We start from the raw sequence: 24,205 nt of genomic DNA, 5'->3' as shown, positions 1-24,205 counted from the left end.
AAAGTTCTAAACAGCTTTCCCAGTACAAGTGACCACTATCACTGTTACTACTATGTGTGAGAACATTCTATATATAAGGCAGACTCCATGGGAGGTGATTCACAGGGCGGGGCCGGGGCAAGTGAGTCAACTCCTGTGCGCTCAGTTCCTCCTCTGTGAAATATGCCAACCGTGATCATAGGGTTCTTTGAGGGTCTGGTGAACTAAAATGTGTCAGTCACCCATCGCGTGGTAAGCGTGCAGCCAGGTAGCTCTCGTCATCCTGCCCTTTGCAGGATGGCATCATGGGGATCACATTAGCTGCCACCTCCCTGTCCCCACCCCCCCCACCCCCCACCCCAGATTCCCTGCCCTCGAGCGGCTGGCCTGAAAGTGCTGTCCGGAGCTGAGCCTTTCCTTCTGCTTCCCCTCAGGTCCCTGCCCACCTGTCCCGGGCATTTCCAGCAGGAAGAGCCTGGCTGGACCATGCAGGGCCCTCTGCAACCTGCAGGTCAGCACTCCCTGGCTCACTGGCCTAATTGGAAACAGTCAGAAACCAGCTCTGCATTCTCTGCATGGAGTGGGGAAGGGCGGGCTGGAAGCGTGACACGGGAAGCGAGCCAGACTAGTAGAAGCCCAGGTCTGATGAGCGCTGAAAGGGAGGCCTGGGGTGGGGCTGACCTTTAGCACTCTGAAGAGTGCCCCCTCCTTGAGCAACCAGGAGGCTATGCACAGGGCTGAGGTTCAGAATCATGGCTCCTAGGACCAGGGATGTGCAGGGGGTGGAGTGAGGGGGCCTTCTGTTTTGGCTTGGCGTGGGCTGCCCTCATCACTGCCCACCCAGGGGCAGTGAAACCTCGAGTGAAACCTCGGCATCCACGGCACAGCCTGAGATGCTGTTCTGTTCTGCCAGGTCTGCCTTCCCTGCCCCGCTTTGGAAGTGCTGGGGCTCTGGGACACTCACCGATCATGATGCCGGAGAAAGCCAGGACGAGGGCGGCCACGAGGGCAGAGGTCACGACGGAGAGGATCAGCGAGAGTGGCAGGTGGGGCTCCGGGGTGGGCGACACTGGAAGACAGGTCCCCACGGGGCACCAATGACCACACGGATTCTCCTCTGAGCTGGCCCCAAGTCAGAAAGACCCTCCCCGGCCTTGGACGCCTGGACCACCATCCTTTTCAGAGGACCAGGCCATGAAGCAGGTTTGTCCTGGTTTTACAACTTTCAACAGTAGCTTTCGTGGGGAGGGAATATGTAAAAGGGATAAATATCAAAATCTGGACATTGATCCAAAACATCAAATGTGCATGACAGGATGAGGATGAAAAGTGAGCCAGCAGCGGCTGCAGAAGAGATTCAGGCACCTTAGATGACTACAAACTCAGTACGACCCAGCGACAGAGTGTCCCGGTCAGTTAGACTCTAGAGGCTGACTTGATTCTCTGTCCGCGAGCGCACCGGGCCCAGCGCAGGGGAGGGCGGGCCCGGGTGCACGCTGGCATGGACCGCACCGAGGCACCGTGCCTGGGCCCGGACACTGCATTTCAAAAGGGACGTTGACAACTGGGACACCAGGGTGAGAAGGAGGCATAAACCTGTGTCCCACATGAATGGATGGAAATAAACGGGTTATTTAATGTGGAGAAGACTTGAGGAGGAGGACGGCAGCGCTGTGTTCAGACGCCACGCCTGAAGGGCCCCTGTGAGCAGGGAGCCCAGGAGTGGAAGCTGGAAGGAACGGGTCTGGCGCTGTGACTCCCCGATGGGACGCTGTGCCTTAGGAGTACTGAGGTCCCTGGCGCTGGGGGGTCCAGTGGAGATGGGCCGGTCCCCTGGTGGGGATGTGGGGGTCACATCTGGGATTAGGGGTGGGACTAGGTGACTTGCGACTCCTTCCTGGGCCGTGACCCACCTTTCACACACAGGTCCCTCTACCCATCAGCAGAGCACTGGTGCTGGGGGCAGACAGGGGTGTCAGGAAGTTTACAAAACTGCATCTGAGGTGTCCCAGAACCAAAGAAACCAGCTATGGCTCAAGCTCTGGGCTCCCTCCCCCACCCCCTTACCTATGCAGGAGACGCCGTCCTCGGCCAGCACTGTCCCGTGGTCACAGAAGCAGATGACCCTGTGGCTCTCGGGGTCCATGTGGCACTCATCTACCTCACAGTGGCTGCAGTTCAGGTAATGCTTAATATTCACTTCCCCGTGGCCCTCCATCACTGGTGAGAAGGAGGGAGGGTCAGCCTCGGGCGGAGGCCGCCCTGCACCCCACCCCCAGGCTCTGCGCTCTGTCTCCAGCTGGTCAGGGCGGGTTCTCTGGTCCCTGCTCCTACGTCCCATTGCCGCTGGGAGCGCTGCCTGTGCAGGAAAGTCCACAGCGCATCTGGTGAGGGGAACTCAGACAGAGGACAGGCAGGCAAGTGGGAGGGTCCACACGAGGGTCACTTAGGTTGGTACAGGTACCGGGCCTATTACTGTTGCACTTTCTAGGGCTGGCCAGTCTTCTCCTTCTGTGTCCAAATCAGATCACGCATCCTGATTTCCAGGAAACTTGGTGAGATGACCACTAAGTAGACTTGCCTGCAAGGGACCCACGATCACACCTTTGTGTCCTGGACTCACATCAGTAGCCCTGGAGTTTTAGCTGGGAGGGAGAACTGGCTTAAGGAAGCTGGTTCTGCCACCTGGCAGAGGGGGTACCTTTTAAAGCTGGGGTGTACAGGATGCCCAGTGGATTGATGAAGGAAACCCCATCCTCTCCGTCCATCTCGGGGTCATTGTTTGAGGCAGCATTGCCACCTGTGGCAAACCAGAGGAGAGTTTAACGCAGAGAGGTGGGTGCCCAAGTCTGGACACATGTGCACATCAGCAGGGCAAGCAGCGGGGTCAGGGAGGGGCCTCGAGGGCGGGGCGGTGGGGAGGGAAGGGAGGCTCAGGGCACAGGGGCTGCACTTGGGGCTCGGCTCAGTAGAAGCCTGGTGTGTGGGCCACTTTCTCCTCCAGGTCCGGGCCAGCTCCCGCTGGGGGGTCTCACCACTCTGCTGGGCCCCCCCCAGGAAGCAGTCCGTGTTAGCAAGAGTCAGAAGAGATCTAGTCTCCCCGGGCTGAGTTGGCCCCTTGGCCCCTCTCCCAGGACTGGTCGGGCAGTGGCACTGAGGAGTGGCTGTCCTGTCCCATCCGGTCAGGGTTGGGGCAGGGGGGATGGGCCCCTGTGCCTCTAGGCTCCTGTTCCTCCTTTCAGTGGGGGTTGGGTTATCTTTGGGCTCCTCCCCTTGGGCTCCGCCCACCCACCCTAGGCTTGGAAAAGAAGAGCATCTGGTCAACACGAGCATCTCACACACAGCGTAAAGCAAAACACGGACAGCACATCACAGCACGTGCATGCATTGTGTCCTAGTCTGTGGGGATGATTCTCAGCTTCAGAAGGCTCTTCTGCTCTGCTCTGAAGCCCAGAGGAGAGCTGGGGCCAGGGGCCAGCTGCTTGCTGAAGGGCTGGGCTGGGACTGCCCGCAGCTGCCCTCAGGGCAAGCACCCATCAGCAGGGGGAATGGCGCCCTTCTGGAAGCTGGCGGGCTGGGGCAGGAAAGGGAGTGTGGGGAGTCCACGAGGCCAGAAGCTGCACACCAGGCCCTCAGGGAGCGGGCTCGGCAAGGACTCGGGCCAGGCCATCCGAAGGGAGGCACGGGGTAGAGGAGTCTGGCCTCCAAGGCTCTCAGGCCAGTGCGTCCTTGGGGGAGGCCCAGAGGAGAGGCTGGGAAGCCAAAGCCCCTTTATCATTGGCTTTGGGGGAGATCAAGAATCATATGGGATCTTGATGCTGTCCTATTGAAACCTCGAGGCAGGATGCTGGCTCGAAAGCCAACACCCTGCCTCTGGCTCGTGTGGTGGGGCTGGGAGGAAGGCGTGCAAGGTCACATTACAGTCCACACTGGGGGTGGGCCAGGGGCGTGCAGGCAGGGGCCGGGGGGCGGACAGGGAGGTGAGGTGCCTAGGACTAAGTGGGGAGGGCAGTGACACCTTGAACGCGAATCATCTTTACCTATATATCCTCCGCCTCCTCCACCTGAGGAGCACCCCCCTCCACCCCCTCCGAAACCCCCTCTGGTCTCCCACCCCCACTTCTTCACGGCCTGGGGGCAGGAATGTCCTCCGGTGGCACCTTCCAGCAAAGACTTTCCAGACCAGAGCAAGGAAGTGTTATCATTCCAGCCACCTCCGCCACCTGTGGGAAGAGACGGAGAAACGCCGAGGTGAGGGTGCTGGCTGGGCTTGGGCAGCTTGGGCCTGGCGAAGGAAGCGGGGCTCGGTGTCTTCGAGGGGTGCTTGCCCCTGTCCAGTGCCCAGGGGCCCTGTCCTCAGTGGGGCCTGGGGCCTTCAGAGTCCACGGCCGAGCGTGCCCTTTGTCCGAGGGAGAGCTGCTCTGGCTACAGTCGTGCATGTCCCGATGGGAGCCCCTCGCGCCCCAGCTTCTTGTCAGGCCTCTGGCTCAAGAGCCCGGCAGTGTGCTCGGTGAGGGACGGGGGAGGTGGAGGGGACAGGCTGCACGACTACTGAACTCTGCCTCTGCCTTCCCTCTATGCCTGCCAACTCCTGAAGCGCCCGGCCTGCGTTTCATTAACTGCTTCCCATCTCAAAGAACCAGGACCAGCTGTCAAAACCCTGCCGAGGTCACGGCAGTGAAATTCCTAGCAGGAGCCCTGGATTAAGGCACCACATAACCCAAAGTGCTTTAATTGTCTGCAAGGCAAGAACTTCCCCGGCCTGAGACTTGGTCTCCTCACCTGTCACTCGGAGATGATGAGACGCCTCATGGGGTGGATGTTAGGATCAAAGAAGACAGGGAGCGTATGAAATATTTTACAAAGCGCCAAGTGGAGGGCTCGCTGGGCGTTTGTGAGGCAGGACACACACAGGCAGAGGCCTCACACTCTGAAGCTCAGGCAGTGTCTTGCCTGCCTGCTACTAAGGAGCTGCTCCGAGGTCAAGAGCAAAGAGAGCTGTGGGTGGAGGTGGTGATGCTCTGGCTACAGTGGCAGCAGCTGGAGCTGTGCTTCCCAACGCCTGGGCCTGCTCTGAACTCTTGCAAACGAAATGTTCTTTACAGAGCTAGGTTGAACGTAACTGTATCTTAAGGCCACAGGCAGACCACAGTACATCTCTCCCGAGGCCCTGGAAATTCCAGGACGCCCACCTTGTCTCCCCATATCGTTTTGTGTGACATTTCAAGAGGCAGTTTACTCCAGAAGACCCCAAAGCCCTTTCTGCTCCAGCAGATGCTGGCAGGTGGGAACCAGGAGAAACAGCTGTGCGTGTGTCTGCTGGAACCGTAAGGGTTAACCTGCCCGGAAGGGTCCTCTGGGAGAACTTGTGGCCAAGGTTCTTCCGGACCCAGAGGGGGCAGCAGAGGGACGTCTAGGTGGGGAAAGCTGCAGACAGGGATGACTATGGTGCTAGAAAGAGGGAGACAGGTTTCAGGAAATGAGGTCGAGGTCAGGAAGAAGCTTGGGTCTGGAACAGAGACAAGCAGAGCTGAACTGAGGTCCTGGACAAGTCGTGAGGACCTTCTGTCAGCTTCGGAAGCTACAGGACTCCAAGTGTTTGGCCTCCCTTTGCCAGCCAGAGGGTGGGTATGGGGCTAGTCAAGGTGGTTGATGTCACGTGGTGGAGGGAAGGCCCCTCAGCGCCGTTAGCCGGAAGTGGGCTCTGCTGGCTATTCGGGGCTGTGAGCTTAGTGAACAAGTTAGGACGAGATGGGCCTGATACCAGGTCTGCCCTCCTGCCCGGAGCACCCTACCCTTGCATCCTGCACAGTCCCCAGCTAAGTTGGTTTCCGACCCCCACTCTATCTTGCAGCCTTCAAGCAAACGTGTGGAAAAGAAAACGATGGGCGTAAAAATAAAAACAGCAACAGCAGTGTTTTAAAAAACGGATTAAGTACGAAACAGTTTGGCCATCTTGAGGAAAAAAATCCACCAACTTTCCATGAGCTTGTTGACTCTTCTGTAAAATGAAATGATATGTTTGGAAAACCCTACAGGACTGTTTTGAAAAGCACATGTATAATAGATGTGGAAGTGCTTTGTAATTTATTACATGCTGGACGGATGTAAGGGGCACTGTATCACTGCGGTAATTCCTCGCTGTGACCGCTTCTCCTCTTTCTTCTATCTCTCTCTCAATTGAAGAGAAAGTCTGAGTGTTTATTTTAATTAATCTCAAATCTTAAACGCCTTCAAAAATCCTCCCTCGATCTGATTGTGGAAAAAAGAAAATACAAAGAGGAATGGCTGACTTCGGAGGAATCAGAGAATTCACATCCCCTTTGGTGTCTGCCCCCTATTTCTGCGTTGCTGGCTCTCATTAAGGAGACAGAGAGCCCAACCATGGAGATTCCAGAAAGAGATTTTCCAGCAAGGAGATGTGTGCCCTGGCAGCCCGGGGCCCGGAAGTACGAACAAGCCACAGGGGCCCGGGGGCCTGACTCTGCCCAGATTCCTTCCACCTGCTCACATCCAGTTGCATTTGGTAAAACCCGGGGACGGTTGGGTTGGCGGCCAGACTGCTGCCGCCTACCTCATTTTCTCAGTGACCTTCTGCAAGTCCAAACCCCGTGCTGGCAAGGGGGCCTCTGGGTCCCCAGCGTGTGGCCTGCCCTTCCTCTCTTGATCCTGGTACCAGTATCCAGAGCTCCCAGCATCTCAAGGGCCAGCGACTAAGATGCCCACAGGCGTGTGATGGCGCCCGGCCGAGCTGAAGCTCACACAGTCCCGGGAGAATGTTCTGGGAGAGGGTGGGCTTGCAGTGGTTTACCTGCGGCTCCGGAATTGCCATTCAGCCCTAGAACTGAGGAGTTATTCTCCAGTCTCTCTGGGTGGAACGTGTCTGTCTTGGCTCCATAGGCCCTGCCGCCACCGCCGGCCGCAATGATCAGGGGCACTGGCACTCCATCCTTCATCTGCCCAGGGGAGACATTCAGAGGTTGAGAAACCGAGTGGGGCTCCCACTCTGGAGACCCCTGAGCAATTTAAATGTGGCCGAGTGTTTGCTGGGCAGTGGGTGACATCTCAGTGGTCTGAGGGCCCTGATCTCATGTTACAACAACCCATCAGCTCTTCCATCCCCTCCAGCCCCGGGCTCGTGTATTAGTCCAGGTTCAGTACGTGAAGCAAAAGCACTAGGAGATAGAAATGTTTCTGAATACGAGGAGGCTGTTTCTACAGCCCCTTTCCTGAAGTTCCTCTCTAGCCTCAGGGGTCTGGCAGCTGGTGTGCAGAAGCAGGTCTCTCTCCTCTTCTTCCTCTCTCCTTCCTCTGCACACTCAGGGGTCTCTGCTCTGATCCCCACAACTTCAAGATTAAGCCCTCAGCATCACCGTCCCTGCAGGAAGACCCAGCAGGAAACCTTTGCCTATTTTCGATGACATAAGAAAAGTCCACCTTAGGACAGAGGAGGGCACAGTGGGACCCTCTGGGACTCTGAAGCAGGATGGCAAAGGTGTGCGTGGTGAAATCCAGCTGGCATATCAACATGAGACGGGCCTGCCCTTTCCTGGATGGACAGGGAACCTTATATTCCCTCTGGGCCTTGGTTTCCTCAACTTTAAATGGGGCTACGAGCACCCGAGGTGCTTCATTCCCAGCTCTGTCCTGAGGATCCAACACCAGGACACAGAGAAGGCGCTGCCCTGGGGAAGCTGGCACCCAGACCTCACCTTAAATACGTAGGTGGCTCCGCCCCCTCCGCCGCCCCCTCCTGCCCACTCGTGCACACTTTTGTTCACGCGGATTTCTTCTTCTATCACGTTGTTCTCTCCAATGCAGACTTTCTGGATTAGTTGGTTTGTCTGGAGAAACAAAAAGCACCTCAGGTTTGTGCCCAGGGTTCTCTATCTCCCAGCACACAGACCTTCTATGTTTAAAGATAGGGTCTGACGATCTCTCAAATAGCTTGCCGTTGAATTGAGGAGACAAAAACTACACACAGATAACTGTCACTCTGGGCAGTATTGGAGAAGGACCGCAGGGACAGCTTAGAAGAAAATGCATGGGAAGTTGAGGAGGGAGAGTGAGGCTTTGTTGCTAGACTGGTGAGCAGGGAGGACTGCCTGGGGGAGGTGGCATTCACTTGGGCCTTGAAGGATGGGGAGATTTTTAAACACTGAGAATGGGAGAAAATTAGGACATTACAGGGGAGGAGATCAGCATGAGTCCAGAGGGAAGGAGGTGAGCATGGTATTTGGGGGGGAAAGTATAAGGAGTCTCTCTGGCTCAGAAAAGTCCATCTCAGGACAGAGAGGTGGTCCAGGAGGACCTGTTAGGATCCTTTGGATTCTGAAGAGGGGGTGATAAAGGCCCCATGCGGTAAGACAGTGCTGGCGGGAGTGTAAATGGGAGTGGGTAGAGGGAACCTAACTGGACAGTCAGATCCTGGACAGAGGCCTTGAATACAAACAGAGAAGGAGCTGGACTTCATTCTCTAAGCAGCGAGGAGCCACTGAGGTTTTTTGAGAAGTTGCAGTTTGAAGTATCTTGTAAAGAGAAGAAAACAGTGGGAGGCCAAACTCAGATTTTATTCCACCTTGTGTGGGCCCAGGCATCTGGGAGTCTCTGGGGACATGCTGGAAATTCCTGTGACCCAGAAGCCTGGAATCCCTGAATAAAGAGGGCAGCGTTTCAAGAACAGCCACCCTGCTTGTCAGTCACAGCAGCTGAGACGAACTCTCCACGCATTGGCCTGACCTTGGAGGAAAATGACTGCTTTCGCTTAATAGAAAAAAGGCCAACAAAACATCAAATTTTCATCGAATGTTGCTGTGTAACCAGCCAGTGGACGTGGCAATTCATCTTGAGTGACTTCTTATGCTAAAGCACTCAGGGGTGCCGGGAATGAGTACTAGAGAAATTTCCAGATAAATAGCTGAGATGCAATTTGTTTTATGGCATTTTGGATTTAATGATGGAAATAATTTGATATGTTTTAGAGTGGATTTAGTGTGGGTGGAAGGGTCTGAATTGCTACTGTGGACAGCTGACATTTCTCCTGTGTATGTGCAATGCCATCCAGGGCTGGGGCGGGGGCCGAGTGGCATGGAGTCTGCTGGAAGGAAACCCTGCCAACCGCTGCCTGGGGAGGGCCTGAGATGCAAGGGGCATGCTCTGAGGGCAGAGCCAGGGACAGGGCATGGAAGTGTGTGCTGCCAGCTAGGCAGGGCAGAGCACAGAAGACAGTGTCCAGTCTCACTTCCTGACTGGAGCTTTGCTGGGCCATCTGTCTGGATCTGTCCTCCTCTATTAACTGGAGAGCTGCGGGACTGCCCCGGTGGTCCAGTGGTTAAGAATCGGCCTTCCAATGCAGGGGACGCGGGTTCGAGCCCTGGTCGGGGAACTAAGATCCCACATGGCACAGGGCAACTAAGCCCGCGCGCCACAACTAGAGAGAAGCCCACGCGTCGCCACGAAAGATCCCACGTGATGCAACTAAGACCCGATGCAGCCAAAAAGTCTAAATAAATAACTAAAAGAAATTGGGGAGCTGCCCAGTGCGAACCAGTGGTGCTAAGAAGGTCCATCCCCTCCGACCATGTTCCCTTTCCTCCTCTCCTCTGCCTGGCAGCAGTGGGGCCCCCACCCCTTGGGGATGCCTTCTTCCCTTGAACGGAACTTGCCGATGGCTGGAGATTGCTGGAGGGAGCAGTTGGGCTGCAGGATGGCCTTTGTCTAACTAGAGCCCAGCGTCAGCGCATTCCCCGCTGCCCCGGCGGCGGCTCAGGTGTCTCCTTTGAATGGGGTGGGGGGAGGGAAGAGTTGATTCGCTTCTCAGTCTGCATCTTGCTGGGTCCACAGCTGCATTTGGAGGAGCTGATCACTTTTCCATGATTCGCTTTCTTGACCTGACTTCTGGAGTCTCCTCTACATCCCTGGCTCCCCCCTCCCCGCCTCTTTTGTTGGTTCCTCTTTTCTCCATTTCTAAATGTTGGGGGTCTGCAGGGTTCAGCCCGTGGTCCTCTCCATCTACACCACTCCCTAGACAATCTCAACCTGTCTCAGTTTATGCTGACCTCTCCTGGATTTGCATCTCCTTTCCAGACCTCTCTCCTGAACGCCAGTGGCCTGTCTTCCTTGTCCACAAGCAGCCTCCCCTTGGCCGTCTACCAGATCAGCTGAGCTCAGTGAACCTGCTCCTTCCGCAGCGGGCCCCAGCTCTCGTGAAGGCAGCTCCCTCCTTCCAGTGGCTCGGGCATAGTTCTTGGATTTTATATTCTAAATACACCCAGAATTCAGCCGCTTTTCACCACCTTCACTGTTACTGTCTTTATCCAAGCCACCATCATCTTGCCTGGATTAATGCAATAGCCATTAGATTCATTGCCCCCGACTCCTCCCTTGGGCCCAAGTGGTCTGTTCTCCACATTGTAGCCAGAGGAGCTAATATGCAAATCGCTTCAGGTCACTATTCTGCTCAAAACCGTCCTATGGCTTCAGTATGTTCTTCTGATGGCCTGACCTGGTCCCCATCACCCCTCCCTCGTCTCTCACCTACTCTCCCTCCTGTTCTACCCACTCATCCTGGCTGCTCCTTGAGCACACCAGGCACGCTCCCGCCTGGGGACTCAGCCTCTGCTCTGCCGGAGTCCCCACTTATTTTCCTGGTTCAGTCCCTCAGCTCTTTCAGGGCTCTGCTCAGCTGTCTTTTTCTCGGTAGGCTTCCCTTCACCACTCTATTTACGATTGCAACCTGCCTCTGAACTCCAGCACACCTGACTCCCCTTCACCCTAATTCTATGCACCTTAACCCTGTCTCTTTTGGGTGTCCTGAGGAACTTACGTTTACTGGTTATTGTCTGTTTGTCCCTCTTCCCCTGGAGTCAATGTAAGCTCCATGAGAGCAAAGGATCTTCCTTTTGTTCATGAATATCTCCCCAGTTCCTAGAACTGTGACTGGCGTGTAGTAGGTACTCAATACATATTTGCTGAATACATTTGAAAGACTTGGGAACTGGGTGGGTGTGGGCTGGCCCTTCACAATACTTGCCTTGTGAGTGATGGTAGTGGTGGAAGCTAACATTTAGACCTATGGTTTTGCTCCCCTGGGGATGTTTGGAAATGTCTGGAGGCATTTTCGATGGTCATTTCTGAGGGATGCTACTGGCATCTGGTGGGTAGAGGCCAGGGATGCTGCTAAACAGCCTACAGTGTACAGGACGGGGGCTGAGGGGTGTGTGTGTGTGTGTGTGTGTGTGTGTGTGTGTGTGTGTATGTGTGTGTGTGTGTGTGTGTGTATGGGGGGGTGGTTCCAGCAGCTGAAGCCCATTCCAGGCTTGGGTTGGCCAGGCACACGGGAAGAGCCACTCCACGCAGAAATGCAGTAGAACCAGCAGAGCTGCCAAAGCCTGCAAGTTTAATTCTTGGGGTCCACTTCGTTCTCTAGTGAAGTCCATTTTTCGGCCTAGGGAGGACTGGAGATTGAGGTAGTGCCTGTAAAAGGTCTTTCTCCCTTTCTCAAATGACTCCTGAGGGGCGGAGGTGTGGAGCAACTGGGAAGAGCAATTCTTTTCCCCACGCCCATGCTATGCCCGACCCGACCAGCAGAGGGGGCTGCTCTCCGTCCCTGGCTTCTTTGGAACTTCCCTGGCACATCCAAGGTTTGAGAGCAAGTAGGTTGATTAATAAAATGATAAAATGCAGCAGTCCAGAGGAACAAGTAGATTACAATTGAATTAAAAAAGAAGGACTCAGTCCTGTGAAAAGACGTAATTGATGACAATCCAATCAAGTAAAAGTTCCTTGCGGAAGTCAATGCAATCTTTCTGCTTAGATGGAAGAATTACATTAGCACTCAAGAAATTCCTGTGAAAATTACAGCGGCTTGTAGTGTAATGGCTTAACACTTAACAATCAGGTTGGAAAGTCCTGATTATAGTTGCTAAATAAAAGAGTCCAGACATTTCTCATGCACAAGCTTGCGCCTGCGCAGCTTACTCCTGTTGCTTGGTTTTCAGCCTCTCAGGTGGGGTTGGGGGTAGGGCACATACTTTACTCCTGGCTCCCAGCCTGGGGCCTGGCTCTTAGGAGCCTTGAGGTTATTCAGTGGAATTGAACTGCTTTCTCATAGCTCTTGTTCCCACATCTGTCTTCCAACTCTGCTCTTGAATAAGTTTCTGGGGAAGGAGCCCTGGGTCCTGAGACCTAGAACCCAGATCCCTGCCCCGGTCCCACCCAGTGCAGAAGCTCACCCTCAGGTGAGGGCGTGGCCTGGCCCAATGCCGAGAACCCCCTGCAGAGTGCTGAGTTCCCATCAAGACAGCCAGCACCACCAGGGTCCTGCGTCCCCCAGCACAGGCAAGAGGCATGGCTGCTGCTTTATCAGTCTCCACTGTCTCCCCTTCCTGGTCATTTTAGACCACTACTGGCTTTCTTAAGTACTGCTGTTGGAGCTCTCCCTGTTTGACAGCTGGACACACCCAGTGGGGTCAGGAACCAGAATGAAGGGTTGTCTCTGGGGCTGCAGAGGATGACAGTCTGGCTTGTCAAGTGATGTGTTATAAGTGGAAAAGGGAAAAAGGCTGTAGAAACTGAGCCCCAAGCAAGTTTGGGGCAGCAAAAATAGGAGCCAGAGTCTCTGTGCTGCATTATGAGTGACTCTGGACAAGTCCCTTCACTTCTGTGGTCTCCATGTTCTCATCTGTGAAATGGGGGTAGTGGATTACATGGTCTTTCAGCTCTGAGTCTGTGCTTAACACACTTTAAAAAATTTAATCACACAAATAATAAATAATATGTGAATGCATTATTTTTGTAACAATATCAGACATTACTGACAAAGCACCCTCAACTCCAGTCCCCTCTCCAGAATCAACCACTGTTATCTGTATATTTCAGAACTTTTTCTATGGTTTTATATGCATATATGTGGCTATGAGTCTGTGATTCTGAGCTGAACAAGACATGTTTAGTCTGGTATTTTCCTGTTTATGATAATATGGCTAAAGACAATGGTGCCCTTGCAAGAAAGCTTAGGCAGTGGGCTTTAACTCGCACTTGTGCTAAGAGGAACCACCATTTGCCCATTTTAGCAGAATTCAGCTCTTCAGTTTTAAAGATTGCTCATAAAATCCATGCCTCAGCCTCGGTGCCTGTAGGGATGTGCGACCCCCAAAGCCACACCACCCACCTTCTCATGCACCCAAATGGCCCTGGAAAGGGAGGAGCGTTTGCAGGCAGAACAAAGGGTGAGTCCCGCCGTCTTTGAACGTGAGGTCTCCGAAGGCGTGTGTGCAGTGTTTGTGTCCTCTGAGGGACCTGCCTGGGTCCTGGTGAGTGTGGAGGAGAAACCCCCGCTCTGGGCACTTACACTGGGGCAGGCATCTTCCCCCTGCTGCCCGACCAGGATGTACAGCACGTCGTCCTTCTCCAGGTTGAAGATGCCCAGCACAGACACGCCGTGGGATCGCATCATCGTGTTCTTCCCGCCTTTCCCACCAGCGGCTCCGTAGACTGATATGCTGCAACAGGACAGAGCGCATGGGTTCCTGCCATGGTATGAAGACTGACTCCCCTCCTGCCAACCCAGCGGCTCCTAACAGGCTGAGCGCACCACCCTCGTGCTGGAGGTCTCTCCCCTGCATCAGCCCATGAGGTCAGCAAGGAGGGTCCTCTCTCCACTGTCAGGAGAGGGAGGTCAAGTTCAGAGAGGGGCAGGGAGATGCCTCATTCACAGAGCTAGGAAGGTAAAGAACTAGTAAGGGGTAGAAGAGAGGGAGAAGGGGGGCAGGGAGAGAGAGAAGAGATGAAGACAGGGGGAGTCTGTATTAATGTAGGCTGTTGGGGTGATGGTGTCCTGAATACCTGGGGTTTCCTGTTATGGACTTCTCTCCCTGTCCAAGAGCAAAGAACTCATGTGGTCAACCTTAGACAAGTAATTGAACTTTCCAGTTCCTCATCTGTAAAATGGGGATAAGAAAAACCTACCTTCTAGCCCAGGTGTGTGGTGAAGATTGAAGAAATGAAGTGTCGCAAGTCTCAGAATTGTGGCTGGCAAGTAAGAAGCACCCACTAAGTATTTATTATTATTCTTACTGGTTGAAGGAGCAGTAATTGAGTTGGTACAATGTTTTAAAGTCTCCCCACGGGGTCCAGACACAAGGAGTCCCACATGGAATGATTGAGGAGAGCGGTGTTTACGAGCACAGACTGTTTATTCGCATCCCGCCAGCAACTCCTTCTGGAGCAACGTGTGTGTGGGCAACAAACGACGAATCATGATGAAAATAAAACCAGCAAGTGGGGATGCGGGAGTATTTCTGCTGCCTCTTAGGTTGTTGAGTTGAAGTCAAGCAGGGATGGGGGAGAAAGGACCCAACTGATGAACCGTATCAGAACAGTGGTGTGCCCTGAAGACAGCTCGCGAGCCCGATATACACGCCTCCCCAAAGACCGGCTGCCAGGGAGAGGGACTTGGGGGGCTTTCAAGTCCCTGCATATTCAGATCCAAGGTCCTTGAAGAAAAGCTTCCGGGGAGAGCTGCAAGTTGGTTTTGCACACGTGCGCACACGGTGGCTTCTCCACCTATACTTCTAGGAAATGTCCTGTGTTCCAAGCATGGGAGGGGCCTCTTGGAGGCCTTCCTAAGGCAGAGCCTGGGCCTGTTCTGCAGAGACAAGCCTGGAGGGCCAGCTGATGGCTAACGTGGCAGGTGAGGACCTGAGGTCTCTGTAGAGAGCGAAGGAGAATTGAGCCCACTGTCCTGTCTCCGGGGCCCGGCACCGATGGGAGATCATTGCAAACTGGTGTAAGGCCACGTGCCTAAGACGAGGCGGGAGATGGGCTCCAGGCCCTCGGGGGGCTTCCAAAGAAATTGGGGAGACAGAGTTATGACATCTCCCTGTGGGGGTGGTTATATCGGGGAGGCAAAGCGGAGGCACCAAAGGGCTCTGGGGTTCCATGTGAGGAGTGGACCTCTCAGAGTCCCAGATCCTTCCCTCGTCAAAGAGGGACCATTCTTTCCTTTCCGAACTCACAGGGGCATGGGAAGGTTCAACATCTGAAGGAGATAATGGGTGAAAGCCCCGAGAAAGTGGCAGGTCTCGGCACAAATCAGGGCCATCAGGTGCTCGGGGCCCGGGAAAGAGGCGGAGGACTGCGACCGACATTGAGGCAGCGGAGCTGGAGGCCTTGGCTGGTTTGGGGCGTGTGGGGTGTGGGTCTGAAGTCGGCTTCATGGTGGAGATGATGGTTGGGTAGGACCCAGACAAGCAGAAAGAGGTGGAGGGTACGAGTCAGGCTTGTGTGAACGTGAATGAAGAGGCAGGAAACCTAGGCGCTGGGGTGGGGGAGTGGGGCGTCGTAGCTCTGCAGAGGGAAGTAGGGCCGATTCCTGAGCGTCCTACAATGTGCCAGGCGTGAGTGCCTATGGCGTCCCCCCAGCAGCCGTAGACAGTAGCTGTTAGCGATCTCACTTGGCAGTTGAGGAAACCGAGGCCCAGAGGGGTTCGTTTGGACCGGGCAAACCCTGGTCCAGAGCTCGACATTTCCCCTCATGGAGCCCATTTCCCCTCCGACATGCTGCTGCGAGGTTATATGATGCACGAGAGTGGTCTGAGAAGCTACTGGCCCATCCTAATTCACTCAGACCCTCAGCCACACCCTCGCTCCTGACCCACTGGAAAAGGAGAGGTGATAAGGACAATTAAAAGGCTGAGGAAGAAGGAAGGCTCATTGGTGAAAGGAAAACAGCAGAATTATTTAGCTCACAGAAGGCAAGCCTGGGGCCGGGGTGGTGCTGGGCATTCCAGAGACTCTGTGGAGTGTAGAGACAGCAACGTGGGCGTAGACGGGCCACATCTATCCTGCTGGCCCCTCCAAGGTTCCGGGGCTTTGGCAGTTTACCTAAGAAAGTCGTTTCCATCTGAAGGTGTTGTGGGCTTGGAAAACTGCAGCCCAAGAGGGAGTCCTCACCCTGCCCACTCCTGCTATGTCTGAGAGGAAAGCTGTACCCGGCTCATCCTTTCTGCATATTCGCATGCATTATGAATCGTTCTGAACTCTTTCACATGTTTAAATTTAGCCAAAGCATTATATTTTAGAAGTTGCTTGTTCCTGACATGTTTTCCCCTCTCTAAGCCTTCTTTCCTATTTCTCTTGCCCCCAACCGAGTCTGAACTCCAGCCCCATTTGGGTCTTGACCTGGCTGTTGGCAGTGAAGTGGATGGAAAGAGCCCTGAGTTCTGAGTCATACCCTGGGCGCTCTGCTGGCTGTGTGACTTGGGGCAACTTGCTTAACCTCTCAGAGCCTCAGCTTCCCCTACCAAGGAAAAAAATGAGGACCCCTGCCCTCATGAGGGTAAGTAGTGGGTTTGAAAAGATTACAAACTGCTCCCAAGTGCAAGGGGGACTCTGGGCTGGGGTCAGCTCTACAGACCCCAAAGGAGACAGTAGAGATTGGCACCCAGGTGTCAGCAGCTGGAGTTTGCTTTCCTGCGTGATGGCCTCAGCCCCACGTTTCCACCTGGACTATTACTGGCTTAAAGACACGGGACTGGCGGCTGCCCACCTGGGCTACTGGTAGGGGGTAGTGCCTCCCTCATCAGCCCTGTGAGGCCTGAAATCCCACCACAGAGCTTCACTCCTTTGGAAACTTCTAGCTGCTACTAGAAGGCCCATCTCCTCCTGGGTGGGCTGCGCCACAGTGAAAAGAGCACAGGCTGGAAGCAGACAGACCTGGATCCAAATCCAACTCCGTCACTCAGGGCCAGGAACTGGGTTAGACATCTCCTGCCCGGGTGTTGGCCTTGCACTTGGTCAACCTTGAGAGCCAGAGCCTCCTGAACTTTCGTGTCCAAGGCACCTTGCTTACCTCTCCTGGTTCTGGCCCTGTTACTCGCCAGCTGTGTGACCTTGGGTAGTTTATGTACCCTCTCTGAACTCCAGTTTCCTCATCTATAAAAGGGGGATAAGAATATTTACCTTAAAAGGTTGTTGTGAGAGTTATATGAGATAATGCCCCTTATAAGGGGCCTAGTTCAGCCCCTGGAGGGTAGCTAGTGAGTAACAAATAGTAACTGCTGTGCTAATGTACACCTGGGGGAGCCTGTCCACTCCTCTCCTGGGGTGACTTCTGAGAAGCAGAAGGGGGTGAGTGAATAAGGCCCCGGATTCTAGAGAGCAGGGCAATAGGTGGAGCAGGGTGTGGCCAAGGAGCCAGGGTCAAGGGTGTTCAGTTTCACCCAGGACCTATTTCCACAGGGAGGCAGTGGGAGCATAAAGCCAGCCCTGGTGCTCTGAGGACCCCCGAACTGTACGAATCATGTTACACAAACTTGTGCCAGAATAATGACCTCAGCCTGAATCTTCGAAGCCTTTTCCCATCGCTTGTAAACAACTTATTTGGATGGTTGACAAATGACAACAAATTAAAATACTTGCCACTCAAGTGGGGAAAATGCCTCGCAGTGATTCCAATTTACTGGAAGTTACAGGATACTGTTCTCAACGAGCTGATGCTGTAATTTTTTTGTTTGTCTTCATCTAAACCCACGTCCCCTAGTCAGCATGGATGTTTATTGGGTTTGCGTTTTGTATTATTGACTGTGAGCTATTGTTACCTGATGTAATTGAGTTGTGAATCTTCTTAAAATAAAGAATTAGCTGCAAATCAAAGTGGCTGCCTGCTGGAACCTGAAAGGAGAGCACAGCTGGTGTGCAGCGTGATGGGGGTGTCAGCGGCACACTTGGTGGGGCTGCCGGGGGCGGTGGAGCGGGGGAAGGAGTGAGAGGACCCCACCAGGGGAAGCAGGAAGCACCTCATTTCTCTTCCACACCTGCTCTGGGCTCTGCCTCTAACACCCAGTGGGACCTTGAGTGAGTCCCTTCCATCCTCTGTGTCTCGGTTTCCTCCTCTGTGAAATCAGAAGAGTTAGGTCCGCCCTGTGTATCCATCCTGCCTCCAGGTCTGCTGTGAGAGCACAGGAGACATTGGGTATGTGCAGGGCTTGGTCAGGGCGAGAGCTCTGTGCAGGTACACAGTCGTATGATCCAGATGGGTCAAGCGAGCCATCAGATGACACCCCCGGGGGTCAGCGGTGGAGGCGTGTGCTCCTTGCTGCCCCAGTTCCATTCCGGTTTTGCACCAATGTGTAAGACTCATCGTCCACTCATTCCCTACCACCTTCCTGACCCAGGAATATCAGAGCTGGAAGAGATGTCAGTGACCTCTCTCTCCAACCCCTCCTTCAACAGATGAGAGCAGGGGCAGCACACTTTCAAGGTCATACAGTGTGTCAGAAGTTGAACCCAAACTTCATTCTGCCTGCGGCTCATGGATCTTTGCTCAGTGCTGCCCCCCTCCCTCCACTTTCCCTGCTCTGTGCTCTTCATGGCTGTGGCTATCTGCACAATTACTCTGGCAATGAGTCATGACTTGTGACTCTCTTCTACAATTGTTTAGAACTTGATTGGCATTGTGGACTGTTATTGAACTTTTCTGCCCTGTGGCCTTTGCAGAGACTGCAAGGCTCCAGAGGCTCAGTCCTCTCTACAAGTTCTGCAGCATCTACTCAGGGCCTGGCAGACGACCGCAGGCCCCTCGCCCCGCACCACCCCGGCTCAGAGCCGGGCAGGCAGTAGGCGCTCCATGGGATGCCTGTGGATTTGAATGATGGTGTCATCCAGCTGCACGTGCTGGTCTGTGGAGCCAGGTGAGGAAACTAGCGTCAGTGACGGAGGCCGTCAGGAACAGCTGTGGCCCAGGTTGGCTGGGGGGCCTTGCTGGCTCCAGCTGGGATCTGAGACCTCTTGTACGTGATGTCCGAGGAACAAGTGAACCATGTGAGAACTGTCATCAGGAGCTGTGGGCTGTGCTTGATCAAAGTTTTTATAGACGTGGGCACGTGCGCATGCGTGTGCGTGTGTGTGTATTTGTGTGTGTACGTGGGAAGCTGGGGGAGGAGGGGGACAGGGAAGGATATGGAGAGGCAGGAGAACAGGCTGTGGGCTGGGCCGAGGGAGGGAAGGATGAAGAGGGGAAGAAGTCAGGACAGCGAGAGGCTGGCTGGCTGACATCTGCATGCGACTGGCCCTGCGCGGGGTGTCACACCGAATCGCACTAAATGCCCCCGGGCCTTGGAGCCGGACTCAGTCAGTGTGTGTCTCCATTTTAGGCGGAGGCTGAGGCTCCTGCCCCAGCACACACCCCACAATCCATGCTCCTGCTCTGATCCCCCTTAGCTGCCCTCCTCCATGGGCGCTCAGAACCAAGACTTGGAAATCTCCCAGATCAGGTGTCCCTCCCGCTCCCATCCCACCCACCCAGTCCTCCAGTCATGCCGATTCTACCTCCCAAACATTTCGGCCTCTCCCGCCATGTTTCTCCTGCCCTGGTTTAGCCCCATGTGACTCTTGCCTCCATGACCTCACCAGCCTTCCCTCTGTTTTCCCTGCCTCCCCACTTGCTTCTCTCACCACCACCATCACGCTGGCACCAGAAGGAGCTGAACGTGTTCGGGAGGTGAGGCTCCATCCTCAGGGCCAGGTCCTGCTTCAGCTCCTGCAGGCCCTGGCTGGCCACAGGGGCTCCTTCCACCAGGAAGGCCCTCCCCTCGTCTTCGTAGACAACTCTGTCACCTTCAAGACTTAACTCAGGCTCTGTCTCCCTGTGGAAGCCATCCATGAACTCAGGCCCTTCCCCTGGCCTCTGACACAGGGCTGTGTGTAATCCTCCATTGCAGTACTTTCTACATCACACTGAAATGCTTTGTTCCTACATCTACCGCTGACTGGGGCTCCTCTTGGGCAGAAACTGGGTCTTGCACCTCTTTATATAGGCAGAGTGTCCTAATAGGTGCTTAATATGGTCCGCTGAGATGTGCACAGCAGGAGGGGAGCAGGTATGGACACCTGTCCTGTTCTGACAGAGGAAGTGGCAAATCCAGGGGAAGGGGAAGCCCAGGGCAGGAAAGCAGTGTGTGCGTGTGTGGGGAGGAGATGGGGATTTAGGTTTTGCCCCAAAAGCCCCACCTTAGCCTGGCACATCCCACCTGTCTCCTTCCTGGCCTGTCCTTCCTCTCCCTCTTCGTGGTAGTAGACAAAGGTGTAGAAGATGGGAGAGGAACACCGGCTAAATGACCGGTTAATTAAGAGTGGAGGTGTTTTCATTACTATATATAAAACAGATAACTAATAAGAACTTACTGTATAGCACAGGGAACTCTACTCAGTAGTCCGTAATGATCTATATGGAAAAAGAATCTAACAAAGAGCGGATATATGTATACGTATAACGGATTCACTTTGCTGTACCGCAGAAACTAACGCAACATTGTAAATCAACTATACTCCAATAAAAATTAATTTAAAAAAAGATTTTTTTTCTTTCTTTCTTTCTTTTTTTTTACCTGTATGCATCCCTGAGCAAGCCCCAGGCAATGACGTCTCACTGTGGCACACGGTGGGTGCTTGATAAGTATAGCTCGCTTTCCCTCACCTCTCTGATCAGTAGGTAGAGACATTGACTGTAGCAATAATCGTGCCAGGCCTCAAGCTGCAGCCAGGCAGAACTAGCTGAGCGCCACACTCTTCCAGGAATAGATGGACTCCCTAAGGAATGATTCCAACCTTTCTGTTCTCAAGAACCTTTTACATCCATCCTCCTGTGTGTCCTACGTTTGTCTCACTAGACGAACTGCACTTACTAAATAAGAATTAGTTAATATGGAGAAAATATCTTCCAGAAAAAGGGCACCTGACTTCTCAACCTGGATATTCTGACTTGGGGACATTTCGATGTGGTCTGTATAGCAAATCATTAAATGGTCTGCTTCTTTGATGCAATGTTATGTGACCAGTAGACATTATTGTCCAAGTCTCAAGACTCATCCAGGGTCAAGGATGAGGTGAGGGTCAGGAATATCTGTAAGTCTTTGTTGGGTTAAAAAACAAGGAGTCAACAGCAACAACAAAAACCCAAAGGCAACATTGTTTGGCTTTGATTCTTCCATTTTGATATGGTGCTTCTCAGGCCAGTTCCAAAAAGTCCCGATCAGAAGTCCCCTTTACAAATGTGGGTACTTCGAAGTGTCCTGCTTCAACAGAGAAACGGCTCCTGCGCGTGTTTCGGAGTGTTCAGCGGGCGGTGCTGGGGGCTGGGAGCTAGTCTCAATATTCCAAAGAGAGAAACGGAAACCGTTCTCTGATTTGGGCTGAGCTTGTAGCAACACGGGTGGTTATACCGTGGCAATTTACACAGATCAGAAACCTGGCTAGACTTAGATGTGGCTGTGATTAATAAAAAATAGGAAAATGAATTATTACTTAATAAGTGTAGTTTGGCAGGCAAAACCTTTCAAAAGGCAGGGCCTAGCTGAAGAAGTCAGAAAAAAGTCCTTGGAAGCAGAGAAGTCAGGAACTACGGCTGTTCCTGGAAATGCTGTCTGGCCACTGCCTGACACCACTCCAGGGGATTTCGCTGCCGTCACCTGGGCTGGGGAGCACCTGCCACGTGCAGGGCATGTGCAAGGCACTTGTACGTGATCTTTGCAACCAACTGGGCAGGTGTTAGCAACCCCCAACCTTCGCCTTTTACAGGTGGGGAAACAGAGTCTCAAGAGATTAAATAACCCACCCGAGTTTGGAAGTGGTCTGATTCACACTATCTCAGGAGGAAGCAGCTCAAGAGGACCTCCATAAGTCGCAGAGGACTTCGAGCCAGTCTAGCCTGGGAGTTGCCCTGGGCAGGGATGGGACAATGGGTTTTGCTGGGGGTAAGTGTTGAGGTCTCTGTCTGCCTTACAGCTCCTCTGCTTTCTTCTTCACATTGCTTTTTGTATGTGGGGATCTGCACCAAGGGCTGGGCTGGCCACTATCCCTTCAGGCGGTGGGGCCTCCCCTCCCAGGCTCTCACTTCTGGAGGCTTCCTGGAGGTGGGTGCTGCATGATTCCTATGCCCCCTTCCATTTCCTGTTTCCTGAGTGGGAGTTTTAATGGAAAGAACCAACAGACTTTGAGACTGAGGGTCCTGGGTTCAAATTCCAGCTTTGTCACTGACTGAGTGGCCTTAGATCTATTGCTAAGCTTCCTGACACGTTTCTTCATACGGAATCAAGGGAATATGGATAAAAACAATAGTAATAACATCTACCTCATTGTGAAAAGGAGGAGGAATACCTAGTGGGTCCTCAACAGATATGCATCCCCTTCTCTCTAGGACAGTGGATGACCCCTGGAAATTCAGCCAGGTCGGAAAGGGAGGCCCGGCCTGCTTAGTATGGCGTGGCCAAGGGTAGCCGGAGGTCTTGGCCATTTACTAGGGATGTGTGGGACCTGGAGCAGCTAATCTGATTGCAGTCAAGCCTTGTTATTGCATTCCTGCCCAGAATGTCATTTAAAAAGCACTCAGGGCTTTCCCCGGAACGCATTTACACTGAAGTCCCAGGGGTGGGAATGTGCGGAAAACAGGGCAACCTGAGAAGCCCCTTTCCTTCCCAGGCGGCTGAGGATGTGCCGGGGGTTGGGGGCCGCGGGAGGGGAAGCAGCTCACTTCCCACTGTGTTCAGCCTCTAGGGGGCATCTGCACAAATGACAGCAAAATTATGATGCTTCCTGTTTACACAGCCCAGCCGTGTGCAGTGGGAGGAACCTCTGCAGAGCTGCGCCTCCGAAGTCTGGGCTTGGAGGCCATTTCTTGACCACGTGGCCGTGGGAAGCTCCTGACGCTCTGAGCCTCCGTTTTCTCAACTGTAAAATGAGGACTGCGGCACTGGCCTTGCCCACGGCATCAAGCTGAGCGAGGATGACAGCATGTGCTGTGGTTAACCCAGCGGCTGCATTGGCGTCATCTGGGAACTTGCTAGAAATTCAGATTCTCGGTGAATGAATGAATATGGATGGATACCATGAGTACAGTGAGTACCACTGGTGTCTCCCTCCTCAACCTGCATCCAATAAATGTCAGTGTTTTGTCATATTTGCTTCATTAATGTAAAAATGTTTAGCATGAAAAAAAGAAATTCATATTCTTGGACCCCAGTCCAGACCTATAAAATCATACACTCCGCGAGTGGAACCAGCAATCTCTGTTTTAACTGGCCTTCCTGTCATTCCGATGCCCGCTCAAGGTTAGGAGCCACTGGTCTAGGCCTTGCCATTAGCTTCGCTTAGCTGAGTGCCCGTTGGAGTCGGGCCTCCCTCCAGCCTGGCCTGGCTCTGGTGGAACATTGTGGGGTTGGGCCTGGGATAGGAGTTCCAGAATAGTTGCTTCACTTGCAAACAATGAAGGCCCAGGAAAGGAGAAATCATCTTGCACGTGTAGCATACTTTTGTCTCCCAAACATTCTGACATTCATTGCCTTATTTGAAAAGCATGAAGTTCAAAGAACAGCTCACTATAATTACAGTTATTAATAAAGCTAGAGAATGTTCTGAAGCTGGTGCATGCATGCGTATCATCTCCACACATGAGTCTGGGCTCCTTGAGGACACAGGACGCAGCTTCTTTTCTTGCCATACTCCATTATCCCAAACCTCCCCAGCTCCAGCCCTTACACTCCAATGTGGGCCAGAGTCTGTGGCCTCGGAGCCTTGGCCTGCCCGGGCACCCCAGGACAGCAGGCATGCACCCAACGGCAGGACCCCAGTCCTCTTCGGGAGGGTGGATCTGCCCCTTGCCCTCCCCCTCCCCCATACCCACCTGTAGGTGTCGGTGGCTGGCACCTTCCAGGTCTGGATGCCCTTCAGGGGGCCCTCGCTCCCCACCACCACGCTCAGGTTGGAGTTCCGGTAGGCATTGTTGCACTGGGCCTGCGTCGGGCCGTGGGGCCCACTGGCCCCGCATGTGGTGAACAGCCAGTGAACTGCACACAAGAGGAAAGGCGATCACTCACTTGGCCTGGCCCTCCCTCCTCCGTGGGCCTCCCTCTGCTGCCTCTGAGCTGTCCGCTCCATGAGGCCAAACCCACGTTCCAAGATGGTACCCATGTCGGGGCAAGGAACACTAATCAGTCATTTGAACTGGAAACTTCTGTCGAAGATCTACTGTGTGCCAGGCCCTGGACCAGATAGATACTAAGGGAGAGACACAAATGGAGCAGACTTGGAGCCTGGCCTAAAGAAGCTTACAGCCTACTAAAGGGAGACCCAAAGGGATGCAACAAGACAGGACAGTAACAGAAAAAGAGCCTCAAAAGGGTCTGGCTAACATCGCACTGTGAAGGTTCTGAGGAGGGAGAGAAGACCCCTC

At 53.8% G+C, this 24,205-nt stretch overlaps 1 protein-coding gene across 1 annotated transcript in view; it reads right to left on the bottom strand.

The window, feature by feature from the left end:
• Positions 1 to 23,943, bottom strand: part of LOC113624188 (ALK tyrosine kinase receptor-like) — a 58,755-nt gene extending 34,812 nt beyond the window's left edge. Inside the window, exons 1-9 of the mRNA XM_027113921.1 lie at positions 23,925 to 23,943; positions 23,657 to 23,819; positions 13,331 to 13,481; positions 7,692 to 7,823; positions 6,791 to 6,935; positions 2,681 to 2,791; positions 2,047 to 2,199; positions 848 to 1,048; positions 661 to 738 (exon numbers count right to left, since the gene is read on the bottom strand). Coding sequence (XP_026969722.1) covers positions 661 to 738; positions 848 to 1,048; positions 2,047 to 2,199; positions 2,681 to 2,791; positions 6,791 to 6,935; positions 7,692 to 7,823; positions 13,331 to 13,481; positions 23,657 to 23,819; positions 23,925 to 23,943 — 1,153 coding nt within the window. The remainder of the gene's footprint in view (positions 1 to 660; positions 739 to 847; positions 1,049 to 2,046; positions 2,200 to 2,680; positions 2,792 to 6,790; positions 6,936 to 7,691; positions 7,824 to 13,330; positions 13,482 to 23,656; positions 23,820 to 23,924) is intronic.
• Positions 23,944 to 24,205: the final 262 nt, after the last annotated feature.

This window comes from Aethalodelphis obliquidens, unplaced genomic scaffold, assembly GCF_003676395.1.
Source record: "Aethalodelphis obliquidens isolate GAN/ISIS:26980383/991018 unplaced genomic scaffold, ASM367639v1 scaffold12, whole genome shotgun sequence".
In the NCBI taxonomy this organism is placed as follows: Eukaryota; Metazoa; Chordata; class Mammalia; order Artiodactyla; family Delphinidae; genus Aethalodelphis; species Aethalodelphis obliquidens.
This window is presented reverse-complemented; position numbering and strand designations above follow the sequence as displayed.